General features: G+C 39.6%; 1 protein-coding gene across 6 annotated transcripts in view; it reads right to left on the bottom strand.

Moving 5' to 3' along the window:
* Positions 1 to 18,575, bottom strand: part of CEP85L (centrosomal protein 85L) — a 121,089-nt gene that overhangs the window by 19,501 nt on the left and 83,013 nt on the right. For 3 of the 6 annotated variants that reach the window (XM_015858642.3, XM_015858639.3, XM_085541769.1), the window contains exon 4: positions 10,799 to 10,920. The exons of 1 other annotated variant lie outside the window; for it this stretch is intronic. In XM_015858642.3, the coding sequence (XP_015714128.2) occupies positions 10,799 to 10,920 (122 nt within the window). Of the gene's footprint in view, positions 1 to 488; positions 633 to 10,798; positions 10,921 to 14,222; positions 14,368 to 18,575 lie in introns of those variants that run through there. 2 more of the 6 variants (XM_085541771.1, XM_085541773.1) reach the window with 2 other exon arrangements.

Here is an 18,575-nt window from a genome sequence, read left to right as displayed (position 1 = left end):
AAATTTTATTTGAAAATAAATGGAATTGAACAGAGATCATAAGAAAAAAAAAATGATCTTGAGACTGGCACTGGGTAACACTACAGCAATGCATGCAACTTACTTCCTCTCATGTCAAATGAAACAGTAACAAATACTCAACAGAACCAGATTAAGTATTTTATAATCCTGGATCTACTTTAGCTGTAGGTTTTTTTTCCACTGCAGCCAGACTGCAACTAGCCTAGTTCAACACCAGAACTGGAATCTCATCAGGATATGAGTTATTAAACTAGAACTGCCATGCATCCTTCACTTAAGCATACCCCAACTGGCCTGCACTCAACTGGGAATCATAAATTAATCTTTCAGAAATATGTACTTGGATACCAGTTTTGTAGGGGCTGGAGAGCAGCTTCTGCTGCCATTGAGAAAATGTAGGAGTGTAGGAGAACTACACCCAGAAATGTAAGTAGCAAGAAGTACACAGAAATCAGAATGAAACTCACATCTTCAGTTTACTTGGACTTTGCTCTGACTCCTCTCTCTTTGTAAGAGCTGACTTTTGACAGTTTAAATAGGTTTACAAAGCAAAGAGCAGAAAAATTAAAAAGAAAACGTCATTACAAAAGTTAGACAGCAGGGCTTTCCTGTGTGGTCTGTCTTTCCACACTGCTCAAGGCCTTCTCAGTTAGTTGCTTTATATACATTCCCCACCACTACAGTAAAATCCTTCACTGCATATTAAAGAATTAAGCCTCTTACAGCAATCATTTGGCTAGTGTACAGCAGAAATGGCATCACTCTTCCATCACTATTTAATTATATCACACACTGTATCACTATTTAAATTATGACTTCATTTGAACTAGTGTGACTAGATGGCAAACGCAAGACATGTCTCAGCCCCAGTCCAAGTTACATGAGATACAGACTGCCAGCTCTGCTTTTCACTCTGAGGAGAGCTGGGTACTTCATGAAGTGACTAGAGTGGAGTCATCAGTACCTACCAGAAACACACAGAGCAGCCTGCTTTGCCTTCGGTTGTCCCTGCTTAAACGTGGTCTGGACCAGATGGACTCAGAGCTCCCATCTGATCTCAGCTCTGTTTTGATTCTATGTACTCCTTTAATTGTACTTCCTTCTTCTTTTTTTATTATTTTATTTTAAAATATATATATTAGAAGAACATCAAAGATAGGATGCATGCGCACAAACCTTATCTTTTTAACATTTCTCTTTTTCCTTCATCTATAAAGAACTGCAATGAATGGGAAATCAGTTGCAGTTCTGTACTGCCTTAAGATGATTCATTCAGTACAGTTCATAAATAAGAGCAACCAAATGCATAAAGATGACTCCACAGCAAGTCCTACAATATATAATGAGTGAATCTGAGGCTTCACTTTTCAGTTTTACTATCCATGGGGAAAAAAAGTCCATATAAATGGACTATGTAACACCAAACAACTTTGTACTTGGACTCAGCTCTTCTGGTTGGTATAATCCTGTATGAGGGCACTTCAATCCAAAAGCTTCAAACTTAATTTGGAAGGAGCAGATTTGAAGATCAAGAAAAAGAGTATGGCTGTAACTTGTAACAGGCCATATACAAGCTCAAGTGCTGGTATAACGATGTGAGAAAATATAAAGCCTTGCTGACTTCTGCTGCATGCTTGGTCACAGAGACTGGGATCATTTATTATGATTTGTCTTAATCCATGAACAGAAGTCGTTTTTCATTTTTTATTACCTTATTACTTACCAGATATAGCTATTACAACATCCCTGCCCCATTTATTTTAACATTATTCATCCATTTGCCACTCATCCCTTGAAGACACTACAGCAATTTTCTCCTTCTGGCTGATCACATCTTAGCAGAGCTTCACTTTATGGGCAGGAATTCAATAACTTGAAACAAATGCTACAGCCCAGGGTAAGCATTTTAAAATATTTTAGAACCTCCAACTACAGTACCAGATTTCATAATCTTTTCCCTACCCTAACAAATCCCTGTAGGAAAAAAGGTAGAACAAATTAATCCACGATGAAGCTGAGCTGCATGAGCTGCATTTCTTTTTGCTCTGCAAAGCATGAAACTCTGCCCCATCTGAAACCCGGCCAACAAAACTTGTCATGAAAATGTTTCACGTCTGTGTAGATCCTGCACAGCTTCTCCACATAACTGCCTCTCTCAAAATATCATTAACCTCATGCCACCCAGAGACAAAAATCCTGCGAACAGCCCAGCAGTCACAAGCAGAGGGAAAGATAAAGCACCATAGAAACATATTTACTATTTACATACAGTCCTGTAAGTCTTTGGAGACTTCATACCAGATGCGTTTTCTCACTGATGTTCTCATACGCTAAGACAGTTTTAATCTTCTGTTACCCCACAGCTGTTACTATTAATCTGTAGCATAACCACAGGCTGCAAGCATTATTAAAGCGCTCTCACAAACACGACCTGCACACTGCAGAGGTGACACTGTCCCCACAAGCCTCCCCATCACCAATCAATCTTCCATTCAGGTACGTGCTGACTACCACCCTGGGCAGGCAAAAAACATAAAAATAATCCTGAGATGGAAAGATGGGACAGCAAGGCCACCCTCCCCTTGTAACCGCTACGGTGTTAGTGACTCACGTGCACCCTACATGTTTGCAGAGGGCAGACCAGAGCAGGCTGAAATTCTGTAACTGTTTTGACCAATCTTGGCAAACTTTTTGCAGTTCTTCCCTTTCTCTAATGAGCTGCTAACGCCACCAGCTCTCTCCAGGCATTCCTAATGTTTATGACCCAGAAGGCAGCCATGTGTTAATATAAGTAGGCCCAGGCCTGAGCTCAGGTCATGGTGGACTAACATGAGACACTCCTCTACAGAAATTGGAGCATAGCTACAGCAGTAGAAACATTGTATTTAATACCACAAGAACTACTCTCACTCCAAATTCAATTTCTCCATCACTGGGTGTTGCAACTCTGTGTTGAAGGCAAAGTAACAATTATTGGCATGTCATCTGAGTATCATGGGACTTGTCATGGGATTTCATTCAACTTTCTGTCAGTCAGATGAGAAAAAACTTCAAGTTTCTGTCCAGACAAGCCCCTTCCTTTGCACTCAGGCAGAGAACAGGAGGCACAGTCCTGCTCTGAAGTTGCAAACCAATCAGTAAGACTCAAAGGGAAGAGTAGTTCTTTAAAATAACAAACAAACAAACAAAGAAACAAACAAACAAAAAAAAACCAACACAAAAAAAGCAAATAAAGAAAGATACAAAAACAGGAATGAAAGATATCCTTTCAGGAGGGATACTTAAAAGCCTGCCTTACCTAATTTGATGTTTCAGAAAAAAATATCATTGAAAAGTGTATAAACTTAAACTCTCCCATCCAACCAACCAATACAAACACAGCACTAACACCATTGCTTTCAGAAACAAATCTGGCACAAATCTTTCCAGCTGCCCTTCAAGGCATAAAAGTCTCCAAGAATGGGGAATATAGGAACAAATGAATTTTATATCTTCTGTAAATGAGCAAGAATACCACTTCCATTTCCCAGAGAAGAGCTCTGCAATGAAGATACTGAAGCTATTGTATTGTATTTTACTTCAGATAGATTGATTTGTCAGTTTTGTATGTTTTTTTTTTTCTCAGAAATAACCTGCCTGTTATACCCACGCTTTCATTATTATTATTCTAAAATTTCCATTGATACCATGGGAGTTTCACTCTGAGCCTTTTCACCACCTTTTTTGAACTTCAGCCATAATTTATAGATACAAACACCCATAGATACCCTAAGACCAAATCCTACCTGTGCTGCTCCCAGTTATGTTCTTTCTAAAGAGACTCAGCAGCAGTGACAGGTTATCCAAGACAAAGGGCAAACTCAGGGGCTAAGTGCTCTAAGTTTCCTTCTATCTAGCTCTTTTGCCCCAATCTGCACTTTAGTTACATGCCAGCTATGTTTGCTTACAGCAAATTGCCACTTTTCTGACTACACTTTCTGACTGTTGCTAGTGCACCTAAAGCCAAGTCCATAAACCAGCAGCTCACTTTCAGTTGGTACATGCCGAGTAGAAGAATAGCACAGTGCTATACATATATATAGAGCACAGTGGATCTTTGCCCAATGCCCACCCACCCTCTTTTATCCTGAGAGTCCCTGGGGGGCTGCTACTTTTGCAGTCTGCTTGCCCCTTTGGCAGCAAGGGGCTGTTTCTGGTGCATAACCCCTGTGTTGTTCCCCTGTGTAGCCTCACACGGGGAAGACAACACATGGCCCTCCACGAAATGGCAGACAAGCTCATCCCATGCTGGTTAACTGAGATCCTATTTATGAAGCTGGTCATAATCCAAAGGAAAATTACTTGTATCCATCCATACAAACTGAAGACATTTAAATGTGCAAAAAGCAAACTACAGCCTTAACTGTAAAATATCAGTTTGGGGGGTGCAGAGGGAATCTTGATTTCAATTCATTTGCAGTTCTGTCCATTGGCTCAAACAAACTTCTTCAAAAACTCAGATCAGCACAAAGAACATGGGGTGCACAAATACAATGCAGCTCCACATGCAAAAGCCTGGACTACCTTCAGAGACCAGCATTAATAATAAATAAACAGTTTAATACATAAATTGCTTCTGTGCCTCTCTTAGAACGTTTGTAGAACATAATTGGCATTCACAACATTTTCTCATATTCACACTGGACTAGTCAACCACACACACATGCTTAGACAGACACTCGTATGTACATTTGCCTGGAAACAAGCCATATTTCCTTCAACCTGAGACCAACTCATCTGTTTCCATAAAATCTTTTTATCACTTATTCTAATATGAAAGCACCTTGAAAACCCATGGCTGCCAGAGAATTACTTCCCCCTTTCAACTTTGGAAAGTCTTAAATTAGCATAAATCTAAGAGTCCTACATTACAAATGAAGATAAAAGTCCAGCACCTTCAGACGCTCCAGGAACTGAAGAAAGCAGTTTCCTCCACTACAGAAGTCATGTTTGTAATTTCATAATGAGTCAAATGACAATCGATGCTCACCTTCAAAGGTTACCAAGAAATCGTCACTTTAGGTGAAAATGCTTCAAAAGATTTCCTCAGAATCAGAACATGAAGTACAATACAATACGGATCCTTCTGAAGCACAAGCACCAATCATTCCACACCACAGTTAGAGGTACGCTGCTTTGTTCTGTTGCTTTAAGAAGCTAGATACTAGTTTTTATATCCCTTTGTTTTAAAGGCTCAATCTCTTGGGACCAAACGTGCAGAGCACTGATAGAGGAGTCAGTAGTACACAAAGTCCTAAAAACAATGCAAACACATTTCCGTAACTTGGAAGATAAAGCCAAAGAGCTCTGATACCACTAAAGCTTGTGCAAATAAAGACAGACTCAACTTCCTATACAATCAAGTCTTTTTGGTGTTGTTTTTCTTATTTTTCTTCTCCTCCCCTTCCCCAAATCTGTGTCTGTGACCCAAAAGGAACACTACCTTTCCATCTGTCATGGAGAAGTTAATGTGGAGAAGAATATGAGAGTATCACCTGTAGATTTCCAGAATGGATCTCTCTTATAGGTGGATTATTACTTTTTAATTACTCTTTTGAATTGAATTGAAGTTTGATATGCTATCCCAGTCCTCAGGAGGCATGTTAGCACTGACATATGGGGAGGCCAGATGAAAGCACAGTCAACAAGTACACTCAACTTGCTCAAATGATGTCAGCTACATAGCGAAGAGGGAGTGAGGAACAAGGTGAACATGGACATGGCTGCCTGCCCAGGCAGAGGATGCTCCCTCCCCCCCATAATGGAGTTTTGTGACTCCAGTGGCCTCCTGACAGGAGCCGTGCTGCTCCCATCGCTGTCAATAGTGGGACTTCCTAAAAACATTTAAACCCATAGAAAAGAAAATGAAATTCCAGAGGGAAATGTCTGGGATTATTGAGCAATTACTGAGCATAACTGCACAATGCTGTACTACAAAAGCAGGCAATGCAGAAAGCCAGCCTGCAAGAGGGACGCAGCAGGAAGGAAGCCTCAGCTGTCCAACTTGGACACTTCCAGAAGATGTAAAAATCAGCTGGAGAGAATTCAAGGAATAAGGAAAGCTACCAGAGGTCCAGAAAACATGATCTAGGACAAAAAACTTAGTTTTTCAATGATTAAGCTAAGTAATCTCTGGAAACGCTGTAGGGCATCTGTGACCGCAGGTTTTAAAGAACAGGTTACATGAGTCAGGAGCAATACTGTTGCAGTGTATCCCCCTGGAATACACTGTATTTGTATATATGTACTGGAACAAGTATTAGACAGGTGCCTCACTTGTGCAACAATGTAGTCTGTTACATAATGAAGGACTGTTACATTGCACTTCAGCAATATTACTCCTATTCTTCCCTGAAAGGGTAAACTTTTAAAACTGCTAAAATGCTTATTTGAAGTTTACTGGCCCAAGATACCTCAACCATCAACTACCAAAGGGATCAGTGACATCAAAAGAAGGTAAATTTGTGTTTTTGAAGATATTATTGCAAGCAATTAGTATTATACACAGCGAGACACTCAAGAAGGCTCCCCATAGTCTAATCCCTGCACAGGACTCCTGCTGTATGAGTTTGCTCAGATCCAGGGTGGCATAAAGCTTCAGTGTTACTTCATCAAAAATGACATTAACGGGTCCTTCAGTTAGATATGCTAGTGCTGCAGGTCATTACAGAGCATCCAAAAATTAAGAAATTACAGCCCTGCACTGGCGGTGACATGAACACTATCAGCACACCCAGTCTGACGTCAACAAGTGAAGGCAGGAGGCAAAGAACATCTAATACAAACGTCCTGATGAAAACAGTAAAGTGTAATTCAACTCTGGATGGAAAGCTAATAATTCAGCGACTGTTTGGAGACTGTGAATGTTACTATGCCCTGAGGAACGACAGCTATTCACTAAAATGATACTTTTATATCTACATTTCCATAAAAAGCAGTTCAAATGCCCTTAAGCTGCCTGGATGAGAACACAGCATGCAAAGTGTTATTTTCAGCAGTTTATGTCATATGTTCAGATATTTGGCATTTATTCACATACCTCCCTATATGCAATCCCTGCCAAACAGCGACAATACCACAGCAGAGACATCCACAATGGTTTGCCAGTCACAGGAGATGTTCACAGTTGTACCAAAATGCTGTAATTTCAGTTTTGTTAATATACCGAACAGAGGGCACAGCACAGGAACAGCGCTGAGAATTAAAATGTGATGCTGTAATTTTCTAAACTAATGCATATAGTGTTGGCTCCCTCTGGTGCCAAATACAACATAGTGTTGCACTTAAAACTGCAGGAGAAGTAAGGCAATGACATAATCCAATTCTAGTAGTAAGTGTTACAGCAGCAGACCTCCTACACAGCAGCTTTAAAAGCAAAATTAAACTGCTTTTATACCCGCACATTTATGCTGCTGTGTTCATTTATACTTGTTCAGATGTACAAGTCCAAACAATTTGAACTCATCTACTAGTAAATCTGATGTTTGACACAGTGTACAGAATACATATCAAACCACTTATTCTAGTCACAAATGCTGCTTTTTTCCCCTAACATTCAACTAATGGCTTTGAATTGCAGTGACACACAACCTAACCAAGTGTGGAGATTCACAAAGAAAGTGTTAATTCTTGAATGACTTCAAACAAGATCTTGTTTGCAGCTTTTCCAAACTGTTAGACTTCTGATGGAAACAAGGAAGTTGAATAATCTTATCCGGATGGGTTGGATTTTGTTGCCCTTTAATTAATGGGATAAGAAGGGAAGCAGGCAGCAGGTTTCTTTTTCCTCTCTGCTGCCTTTACAACAACAAGGTAGAGCACCTCAAGGACACCACTATGTACACAACCTCTCCCTTCCTGCACATCAACAGATTTAAGCACTTAAGTTGTGATGTTCAACTCTACCTCTTGCTGCAATTCACAACAGAAGAGCGTGTGTTAACCTCAAATAAACTAGACAGCAATCATGAGAGTGAAAGGGCAGCTAGTGACAACAGCAAGATAAGGGTGGACAGTTTTTGGACAGTTTCTTTTCATTCTGCTGTTTCTTGTACCTCTCAACTGCAAACAGCTACGACCAGAGCACCAGCCTAGAGCCCCACCTCCAGCATCCTCTGGCCAACTGCTACACCACTCCTCCAATTTCCAGATGTCACAGAGATGACCTGCCCCTCCCCAGCTCCACCATAATTAAACAAGTCTTGCTGATATCCTTCTGTTACCAGGTTATAAATGTAACATGAGCCATGTGGGCTTTTTTTTTTTTTTTTTTTTTTTTTTTTTTTTTTAAGACTACCACACCTTTCAAAGCTCTGCAAGAACCAAGGGAATCAAACCCTTTTTCATCATATTGAATTCTAATTAACAAAACTTTAGCAAAATGAACACACTTATTTTACGTATTTTAGACTAGTATTCAGAATTTCCATTAACTTAGGGAAAAAAACAAACAACAAAACAAAGTTTAAACTAAGACCAAATAGAAAGGGAGTCAAAAATCCAAGGTTTAGTCCCAGACATCATATTGGCTCTCAGTGTAATGTCTTGCATTCCTTTTGTAAAACATGGATAGTGTTGAAAGAAGGCATTACTTATGCTTAAGAATTATGAATATTCCATCTAATAATAAACAGAACACTAGCACTTTATAATGTTGTTCTGTTCGTAGAATTTTGGACTGCAACTATGTCCTATTTCCTCCATGAAATGAAAACATCAGTGAAAAAAAAAAAAAACCACAACGACCTAGTAAAATCTTTTGCAATATCCTCCTAAGCATAAAACATCATTTCATACTGATTTTAAATAAAACAACTCAACTATCTGAAATAACTTTGTTTTCAAATCATAAATCTTGAGGCAATTTTTTTTTTGCCCAAATGGAGGCTTAATATTTAGAAAACTGCCCTCTCTGTGGTTTATGAATATATTGCAATTTACATTGTGCTTAACTGAAACGCCAAGTGTCTACTTAAAGCAAATGACTGTAAGATCACAAAGTGGTCTTTTTTTTTGGTAATTTCAGTAGCATTTGGAGTGTATTTTGCCTTTTCAGATGAATGAAAAGGGATCACCTCAGCTGACTTCTCTCATAAGTCCAGAAAGTGCTGTATTCGCTAAGTCATACAAAAATATGCTTTTTACAAAAAACCCATTTTCACTACATGAAGAGTAATATGAACTGATGCCTTAACTGCCATTGTGTAACAAGCCTTCTTGTAGAGCACAGATGCCCAGCAGAGGCAACAAAAGGTAGCCCCTGGCCATCACGCATTATGTGTTTACAAATGCCAGCAATAGCTTGGGCACTGAAAGGACTGCAGGTTATACAGCATTACTACTGATATAACAGGCCTGGTAAAGCTGCTTTAATTTAGACAGGCCCTAAACAGCTGATCAGAAGACTCTGACAGAGGATATCTACGCAACAGCTACAGATGCTTCCATCTCAACTGCCTGTCCCCTTGGGAGTTCTGCACTGAAGTAGAACGTTGAGTGCGTGCACCAACCAATTCCTACTTTGCGGTCCATCTTCCACTGCTGGGGCAGGAAAATGCATGCTACCAGGTGTCTAGGCTGATCTAGAGAAAATGATGCTGACCAGCAGAGGTGATGGTCAGATTGCTAGGGGGCAAAAACATCTTAATTCACCACAATTCCCTTCTCTGTTGCAAGAAAGGAAGGAACAGATTGAGCACAAGTGTAATTCTGCTGCCAAAGTTGTCCATTTCCATCCAATTAAGGGAGAAAAACTACCAGATGAAATTAAAAAAAAAACATCCCAGATGCCTGACATTCCTGTGATTAGGACACACCTGCTTTAATGCAGCTCTACCCAGGCTGCAGAGCAGAGTATCAATAAGAGGCCAAAACTATTTCAAGATAAGAACAACCACTACTTTCAGTCATGAGTCAAGAGTTTATTATTAAAACGCAGACTAAGCCAAATGATAATTATGTCAAATACAAAAATATCCTTCTTAAATGTCCTACATCCAAACTCTGCAGCTCCTGATGACATCTGATAATTTAGTGCAAGCTTCATTAAGCTCAGGCCCATTATTAAAAGCACATTTTCCTCATTAAGGCTTAATATCATCTAAACATCTAGAACTCCAGAAATTATACAATCTGTACTAGAAACTTACAGTAGTGCCTTGCTGCCAAGTTCTATTTTTGATTGATAACAATTTCAATTTGTAACTATGTATTTCTTGATATGTAGATAATGATTTTAGTATTTTATTATTTGAACAATTTGTTTGAGCAATTAAATAGGATTTTCCTAATGCATGTTTCTTCGAAGACCAATTTCTCAGAGCTCCAATTCTCAGCTGGCTTCAGATACACTGCATTTCTTTCTTTTCCCATGACAAGTAAAATCAGCATAAAGCAGTTTACCAGCTCTCAGCCTGTATCAATCCCAAGACCTACGTACAAGCAGAAATATGTCCAATATGAACACTTGCATGAAACTACACTGGGCAATCTGACAGCAGAACTAGCTATTGGTTTTGCACTTCCTTTTCCATTGCAAAAGCCTCAAACCCCTGAGTAAATTCCCAAATTTGTAGAAGACTTTTAGTAAGCAGCCTGTCTTCTCTCCTGGCAATGTCCAAGTCCCACATATTTTGTGCATAAGTACTTGCTGGACTGAAAGCTAACGGTTCTACTGTTCCAGTTTCTACATTGCAGCTTTCACGTCATCTAAGAAATGCAGCAAGAGCAGCTTACTCACCGGTCGATCACAATCTCTTTCTGTCTTAGCAGCCCCTCTTTAATTTTCATTACAGATTCCCAGTTGCTGAAGTCCTGATATGTGGTAGCTGGGTAATTCTGACGAGATGTTCCAGTTGGAACCTGCATAAAATATTTCTATGATTAGCCTCCAAAACAGTAAATGTAGACTATCTCCTAGATATTGGGGAATTTACAAAGTGGATTGTTGTTTCAGAAATGTAACACTGTTTTGTGCTTTATTCAGATTTACTTCATTTAAAACAATTAGATTTACACACACTCTTTTTTTAAACAGACTGTAGTCCAAACTAAATGACTTAAAAACTGTTTTAGAATGATTAACCACTTCATAGCTTTGAAACTAGTATGAGATGAATTTAGAACTTAAATACATTATTAAGACAACAGAAAACGTTCATATCCCACCGCGAGTCCTGGAAATGAGACAGCCAAAAAGCTTTAGATCTGCATGAAAACCGCAGATAACACCACTCCTTTCACTTGTTAACTCCCACCTGTAACTTTAGCAAATAGGGAAAGAGCCTTGGAAGTATGTGCATCTGAAATACAGAATATGGGAATGCAATCCTGGTCAAATTCTAACTTGTTCCAAGAATCAAGTTTCAGAAGTAACAGATTACAGGCTGGCCACTGATACTCACAAAAGCCAGGCAGTTTGCCTCATTATAATCTGATCTGAAGACAACAGTTAAGCTGAATAGGAGCCAACAAGAACATGGTTTAGAAGAAAAATAAATAACTAACTGGAATGATAAATAGGGAATATTTTTATACTCAGAATATAAAAAGCATTATGAGTGTTTGTGTCAGAAATCCACATAAGGGAAAGTTTAATTTAGAATTTCAGCATACAGATGGAGGCAACCCAGCATCAGCTGCCGTGAGCCATAATCTCATCTTCCACTGTTTTTCTCATCATTAGAAAAATCACAGAACCACAGAATGGCTAGAGGACCTTAAAGCCCATTCAATTCCAATCCCCTGCTGTAGGCAGGCCTACCACCCATCAGCTCAGGCTGACCAGAGCCCCATCCAACTCAGTCTTGAGTTCCTCCAGGGATGGGACAGCCACAGCTTCTCTGGGCACTTATCTTTTTATTACCGGGGAGTAACCTTGGACTACGGTGCCTCTAATTTTTTGGAAGAGGACAGAAGAAGAAAGTGAAAATATGTCTAAATTTGGTTTAAAAGTTTAAACACAGTTTTTAATGGTATCTTTATGGGTATTGCTCATTTGTATTTGATTGCTTTAAACATTTAAAACTTACAATTATAATTAACTATATTAAGAATTAGACATAAGGTATTAAAGTTAGGTCTGCAATATTCAAGTTTCCATTCAAATTTATACTGAATATGGAGAAATTACTGCCTAAACCCAAGAATAACAATGTGCTGACATCATGAACTACTGACAGCCTCTTCTGTAAGTTGAGAGAGTACACTTCCTCATTCAGTCTAGGGATTGAACTGAACTAACTTGCTCATTGACAAATGAACCTGAGAAGGCAGAAACACACTTTCTTTCATTTAATATGTTACTTAAAATTAGGTTTAAGAAGACAAAATCAACGAGTTCAAGATTATTTTAAGATTGTCATAAATAAATAAATAAAATTTAAAAATCCTATCATGTCCAATTATCTGCTTCTGGGAATAATACTTCCCATACTACATTGCAAGTACTACCACGTTCTACCCTTAAATGGCTCACTGTTACATGCCTATGATTACTATTTCTTGCCCTATGCTCACTCATGACTACATCCCACAAACACTAAAAACCATCAAAAGCATCCAGAAACTCTCTCAACCGTTGTGCCTAAAAAGGGTGCCTCGTACAACTGCTTGCTGGAGCACACTTAGTGAAAACACTGTTCAAATAAAACTTTTTACATCTGTTATTTCCAATAAATCCATCAAACTTATACTTGTTCAAGATGGTGCTCTACTGGGAGGTAAGGAAAGAAAAAGCTGGATTAAGATTTCCCACTAATTTGTTAACCAAGTAATGATTCCTTCCTGTAACAACACATGATTAATCTTCCCAGATGTATGAATGAAAAATTAATTTTGTCTGTGTTGCCAATACCAGGCTGCATAACTTCAAAGTAGTCATCAGTACTTACAGAATACCATAGGATTGTCACATATTGTTCTGTATTACAGTTATTCTTGTGACTGCTAGAATTAATAGTCACCAGCACAAAACTATTCCAGTCAAATTCTCTTAGTCACATATGCCATGTCATCCCAACTGACAACATCAGTTACTAACATTGCACTTTGTGTCACAAATTTTTTCCTTTGCTTCTCCCACTACATCGTTAACTGTTCTTTTAATATGTCCACTTCAGTACCCTTGTGCTGCAGTCAGAAAAAGAAATAAAGATAAAAAAGAAAAGGAACAGTCCCAAAAGAAGTTGGATCCTCGTTCCACTTTCTTTCCTTCTCAGAACCAGAAATTCCATCTCTACCCCCAACCCTCCCCCAAAACCAAAACCAAAAACCCAACAACTAAGCACCCACAACTGCTTGACATTACAAACAGAAAGTCTATGGCTTTATAAAGCCAACTCATCCAATTTACTGAGCTAGGCAAATTTTGTCTTTTAAGATCAAACTAAAAAAATAAACAGAAAAGTAATTAAAAGGGAATGAAAATGGGATGAGATTATAGACAACTATTGAACTATAAAGCTGTCTTAACTGAAAGCATTTTGGAAACCACCCTAGCACAATTCTTCAAAGCAAGCCTGTTACTTAAATCTGGCACATATGCAAACTATATATTTAACACTAAAATTAAAAATAAAGACTTCAACATAGTATTTCAATAAAAAACTATGTAAGAAGACAATGAAATATTATGGGTGCTGAAAAGCAAGGCAATGCATTTTACAAAGATAGGAACTGAGTAAGTTTGCCAATTAGATGCTAGCGGTATTTTCTTAAAAAAAATATAACACATATTGCCTCCTTGAGTTGACTGATCAAGATGTTCGTTGGAATACAACTAAATCGTATGGAGTATATGCCTGCTGGATATACACATAACAACACGTAACAACACATGAAACATTATTTTACATTATATCAACTGCCTGCATTCTCCAAGTCATCACTCCGAAGAGGCAAAAACAACAAAAGATCTTTCTGATATCGCATTTCAGTAATTTAAAAAGAAAAAAAAAAGAACCTGCTAAAAATACTTCTTAGCGCTGCCCAGAATAAAAAGACACTTCACTTATTTATGAGCACATGGTGTTGACTACTCCAACAACCTTCTAGATGCTTTGAATGGCGTGGCAGCACGCAGGTGGTCCACTTACATTTGAGTAGTTCATCTCTTAAGGACATCAAGCCAAACAGAAAGAGCAAAACATGTTTTTAGTACTCACAAGCAGAAGAGCAGAAGATCATTCCCAACTCCAAGTACTCAATTTGAATCCTCCACAATACAAGAAAGCACACGCATACAAAATAAACCTAACTTGAATTCTTTTCCATCTGGCCCCCAAAAGAGAACTATTTTTGTCAACTGGCCCCCTTTCTGAGCGTATCAGCCTTGGACTAAGAACATCTGCTCAGTTAAAGCAGTGGTGTCCAAATGTTCTTGCTTGTTTCTTTTTGAAAAGGGCTTGGCCTTGATTTTCATGACTTGGCAGGCCTTCAAGTCACTGCTGAGACAGAGCTGCTGGGAAATAAAATTTAAAAATCTTTGCTGTACTGGCCTATATGTAAATATTTATCGCTGGAATACACATTGCTAACTGATTCTGTCATGTTTCTTAGCAGTGGGAAAATAACATTTCCCTGGACTACAGGATAACAACATCTGGATCATTTAGGCCAATAATGACTGTGATTTTAACTGCAGTAATTAACATTATCTTCTCCGTCGTTTCTACCCAGAATAGTTCAGTGTTTCAGCCTACTGAGCAGCATTCCACTCCGCATCATAATATGCTGTATTGCAGAGTAGAAGAGCAGCCCAAAAATCTCAAAATGACATCTACTGTAAAAACAACAATAACAAAGAAAGCAGAAGACTTTGAATTTTGAAGCAGCAGTTCAAGTACTTTAACAGTATTTATAATAAAACTGTGAAGATTTCACACGAATGATCTCTTTTGGTCAATGGCTTGCTACCCAGCTTCTGTTGTGAAGTTCCACTGCCATTCATTACTTGGAAGAAAACCAAGTCTGTGTACCCACATACCCCCAATGCAAAGAATCAGTGCAACCACCATCAGCCACACAGCAAGCAGCTCTCTTTGAAGGACTGTCAGAGAGGAGAACACTTCAGATTCCCTCACGAGCTGCACCTCAGGGACTCACCTCTTGCCATCCCATCTCAATATGTGTCAAGGGCACCAGCAAACCCACACATGCAGCCATTACTAAAGAGGTGCCTCTTGCTCTTTCCTCCCCTTCAACAGCAACAGGGTCCCATCTGTGAGCCAGCACAGTGGTCACTGATAAGCTCTGCAACAGCTCCCTACTCACAACAAGGAAATAAGGATTTACCCATCCCTTCCCTCCCCAGATTTCTTCTCAACATCATGCAGAGTGCTTTGGAATGAAACAGATACTTTAGTCAAGACAGTCCTCCAAGACTGTCTTTCTGCCAGCAAAGCAAGACGGGGCTCGTTTTCACAATGCACAAGTGACCTAATGCTGAATCAGACTCTACTTTTAAATGACCTTATAGCAAAGCAAGTAACCATTTCTGCAAGGAATCGTTTCCACAAAAAGGTAGAATTGTGACTGAGCAAAGCATAAGCCGTGCCTTGCCCAAATGCACTAGAATAAGCAGCCGCAAAGCAGCATTAAAATACATTCCCCTATGAGTAAAAACATGAATATAGATCAAATCAAGAAATCCTGACTTGCAGCATCTGTGCTTTATCACCACTTCCTTACTGCTCCGCTCTGCTCCACCTTTGCTGTTTAGGGGAGACAGTGATTCTGCTCAGCCCAATATAACCAGGGAAGTTCTTGGCACTAACACAAAAGCTGTACCATGTTTTGCTGTGCTTTTACAAATCTGAAGCAGTCACGGGGGAGAGAAAGAGCATCTAATCATGCCCTTGTACCCCCACTCCAGCACTGCTACTTGTGTTGCTCCTTGGGGAATTTTTTATGAAGAGGAGACAAAATCAAAATTGCAGCATATTTAATGTGTACAGTACTAAGAACTACCGATGTATTATGAAGAGATTAGCAGGGAGTGATAAAATATGAAATAAGAACAGTGACAAAAATCAACAAAGCTTGGAAAAAATTCTGAAGCAGACTTTATATAGACATATAAACTACAAAATAATTAACAAAAGAAGGAGACAGACTAGCAAGGAGAATAAACTTGTCAGGAGCTCACAATTTAAGGTGCCTGAAAACAAGCCTAATGTAAGTCTGGACCGCCTACATTGGGTTTGTCAGGTCACAGAGAAAGGGAGAGAGGGAAAGAATACAATGGTGACTTTAAATAGATCTGGAATAAACCCAGCTGGAAAAATACGTTCAGTTCTGGGCATCATACTCATAGAAAGTCACTGAAATAGTAGAACATGTTCAAAGAAGAGCAATCCTAATTATCAGAATGCTTAGTAAAAAAAAAAAAAAAAAAAAAAAAAGAATAAAGAACTAAATACTACAGACAAAGGCTGTAGAAGCATAAAACAAAACAGCAAATAATACATTTTCCAGGCTGAGAGTACATATACAACCAGGAATGAAATCTGGGATAAGAGTATCAGGAAAATAAAGGATAAACTAAAAAGACTGGGGAAAGCAACTAAAGCATATCACAAGCAATCAAATAACATTCAAACTTTAAGATCTACACTGAATAAATTTTAGAAAACACAAGGCAAGCAACAGTACGGGTTTTACACAGAGAAGTTCTAACAGTCAGCCAGAATGACAGATACACTTTCTGGTATCCTGATTTGTGAAAGCTGGTTAAATGCTCGTAAACCAGAGTCTTAAAATTGACTAAACAATACAACAAAAAAGGACAACTTTCCCTCTATTTTCAAGTGTTGCTGTTGGGGTTTTTTTTGGCCATTACATAATTAGATCAAGCCATGCTGGCCATGAAGACTCATTTAGGGTCTTATAAAGTAAACCCATGAAGTCCTTTACTGGTGCTTTGCCCTGCTCCCTCTCATCTTCATTCAGAACTGCAACAGTGAGATGTCTGACTATGCAAGTAGCAGCCAATGTGCCTCTCATCTATTAGGCATTTGCACTATTGCATCTACTGTATGACTTCTTAAACCTTTTCCAGAAAAAAATAAAACTCTAATGCTGAATATCCACAGACATGACTATTATCCAGTTTTTTTAGAAGGGGAAAGCTTCCAAATATAGAAAGAATCAACAGTAACACCCCCATAATGCCCCCTAAAAGCAACCCTCCCTCTTGCTATTAATCAAATGTTTTGCCAAAACGTTTGAAGCACCTCTCTACAAAAGCAGTGCTGCAGACAGGACACGACCCACACATTTGGGCCCTCAGAGACTCATCCCACAGCAGCCAGTGAGGAACCTGTCCTCTATGGTGCTGCCATTTGTGCATTTCCTTCTCCCAGCACCACTAGTACTGCAGCTTCTCATCTGCCAAGGCTGGATCTGACAACTGCAGAGAGGGAAGCTGTGATTCCTCACTCCAGCAGCTTACATCAGGGTAGTGAGTTTCTGGGATACTGACACATAGAAACGAAATACTGTGGCCAACTCTGCTGATCACTACAGAGGGAAAAACACAGCACTGCTACTACCAGCATAGCTGCATGGCTCTGACAGCAGCTACGTGGTCACTTAGGGTGGCATGCACATAGGCTGCTATCAAGACATACCTTCCTTCCCCTCTCTTTGACACTCATACCTGTCAGCCCCTCCCTGCCTGTACACACATGGGTTATCTGCATTGGATCCACCACACCAGGCCATGATATCTCACGCTGGCACACATTGCTACATAGAAAAGCAGCATCTGAGATTACATGCAGTGGCACAGCTTTGCACTGGGTGAGTATGAACCTCAAACTGAGATATCTTGACTTCAGATGGTGCCAAACTCTTCAAAGACTATCCATTCAGTGGATAATTTCTAAGCCTCCTAATCAATGACTATCAGCCAACATCTGGTGCTCAGAATTGCAAGTTAGTTCAAGAAAATGACCTTCCACATGACAGTGCTTTCTGAACAGCCCAGAGCAGGTAGGTCAGCTGAGTGATAGCAGCACGCTTAGGGTCGGGTATCACAGCCCTGGCCCACAGGCAAGGACTGCACATGTCGGTGACCCAAATGCAACCAGCAGGAGCTGTGGAAAAAACCCAGGCAATACACTGGAATATGAGACATTACGGGGCAAGTCTCAACCAACAAACTAAGTAGTCAACACAGTGACTCCCAGGAGGCTTGGTATGACAGCCCCTGAAGTGCACTGTTGTGTGTGAGAGCAGGAGGGTCACACCAAGACTGGCCACAGCCCTCAGCACCTTCCCACATCAGCCACTCTGAGCCACCACACTCCACCAGGCTGCGAGCAGCAATTCCAGAGCTGCCAGCTGGGCACCTTCTTCTGCCTATCTTCCCAAGAGCAATTAAACAGCTCTTGCTTTTGTGTGTTGCTATAACATTGCTCTACAGTCCACACCACACCAATTTTATTTTTGTCAAAAATCCTTTCCATTTATATTCTGGCAAATGTTATGAACACAAAACACTTCTAGGTGCCACT

The sequence above is a fragment of the Coturnix japonica genome, chromosome 3 (assembly GCF_054131305.1).
Source record: "Coturnix japonica strain WE chromosome 3, WE-NBRP24, whole genome shotgun sequence".
In the NCBI taxonomy this organism is placed as follows: domain Eukaryota; kingdom Metazoa; phylum Chordata; class Aves; order Galliformes; family Phasianidae; genus Coturnix; species Coturnix japonica.
This window is presented reverse-complemented; position numbering and strand designations above follow the sequence as displayed.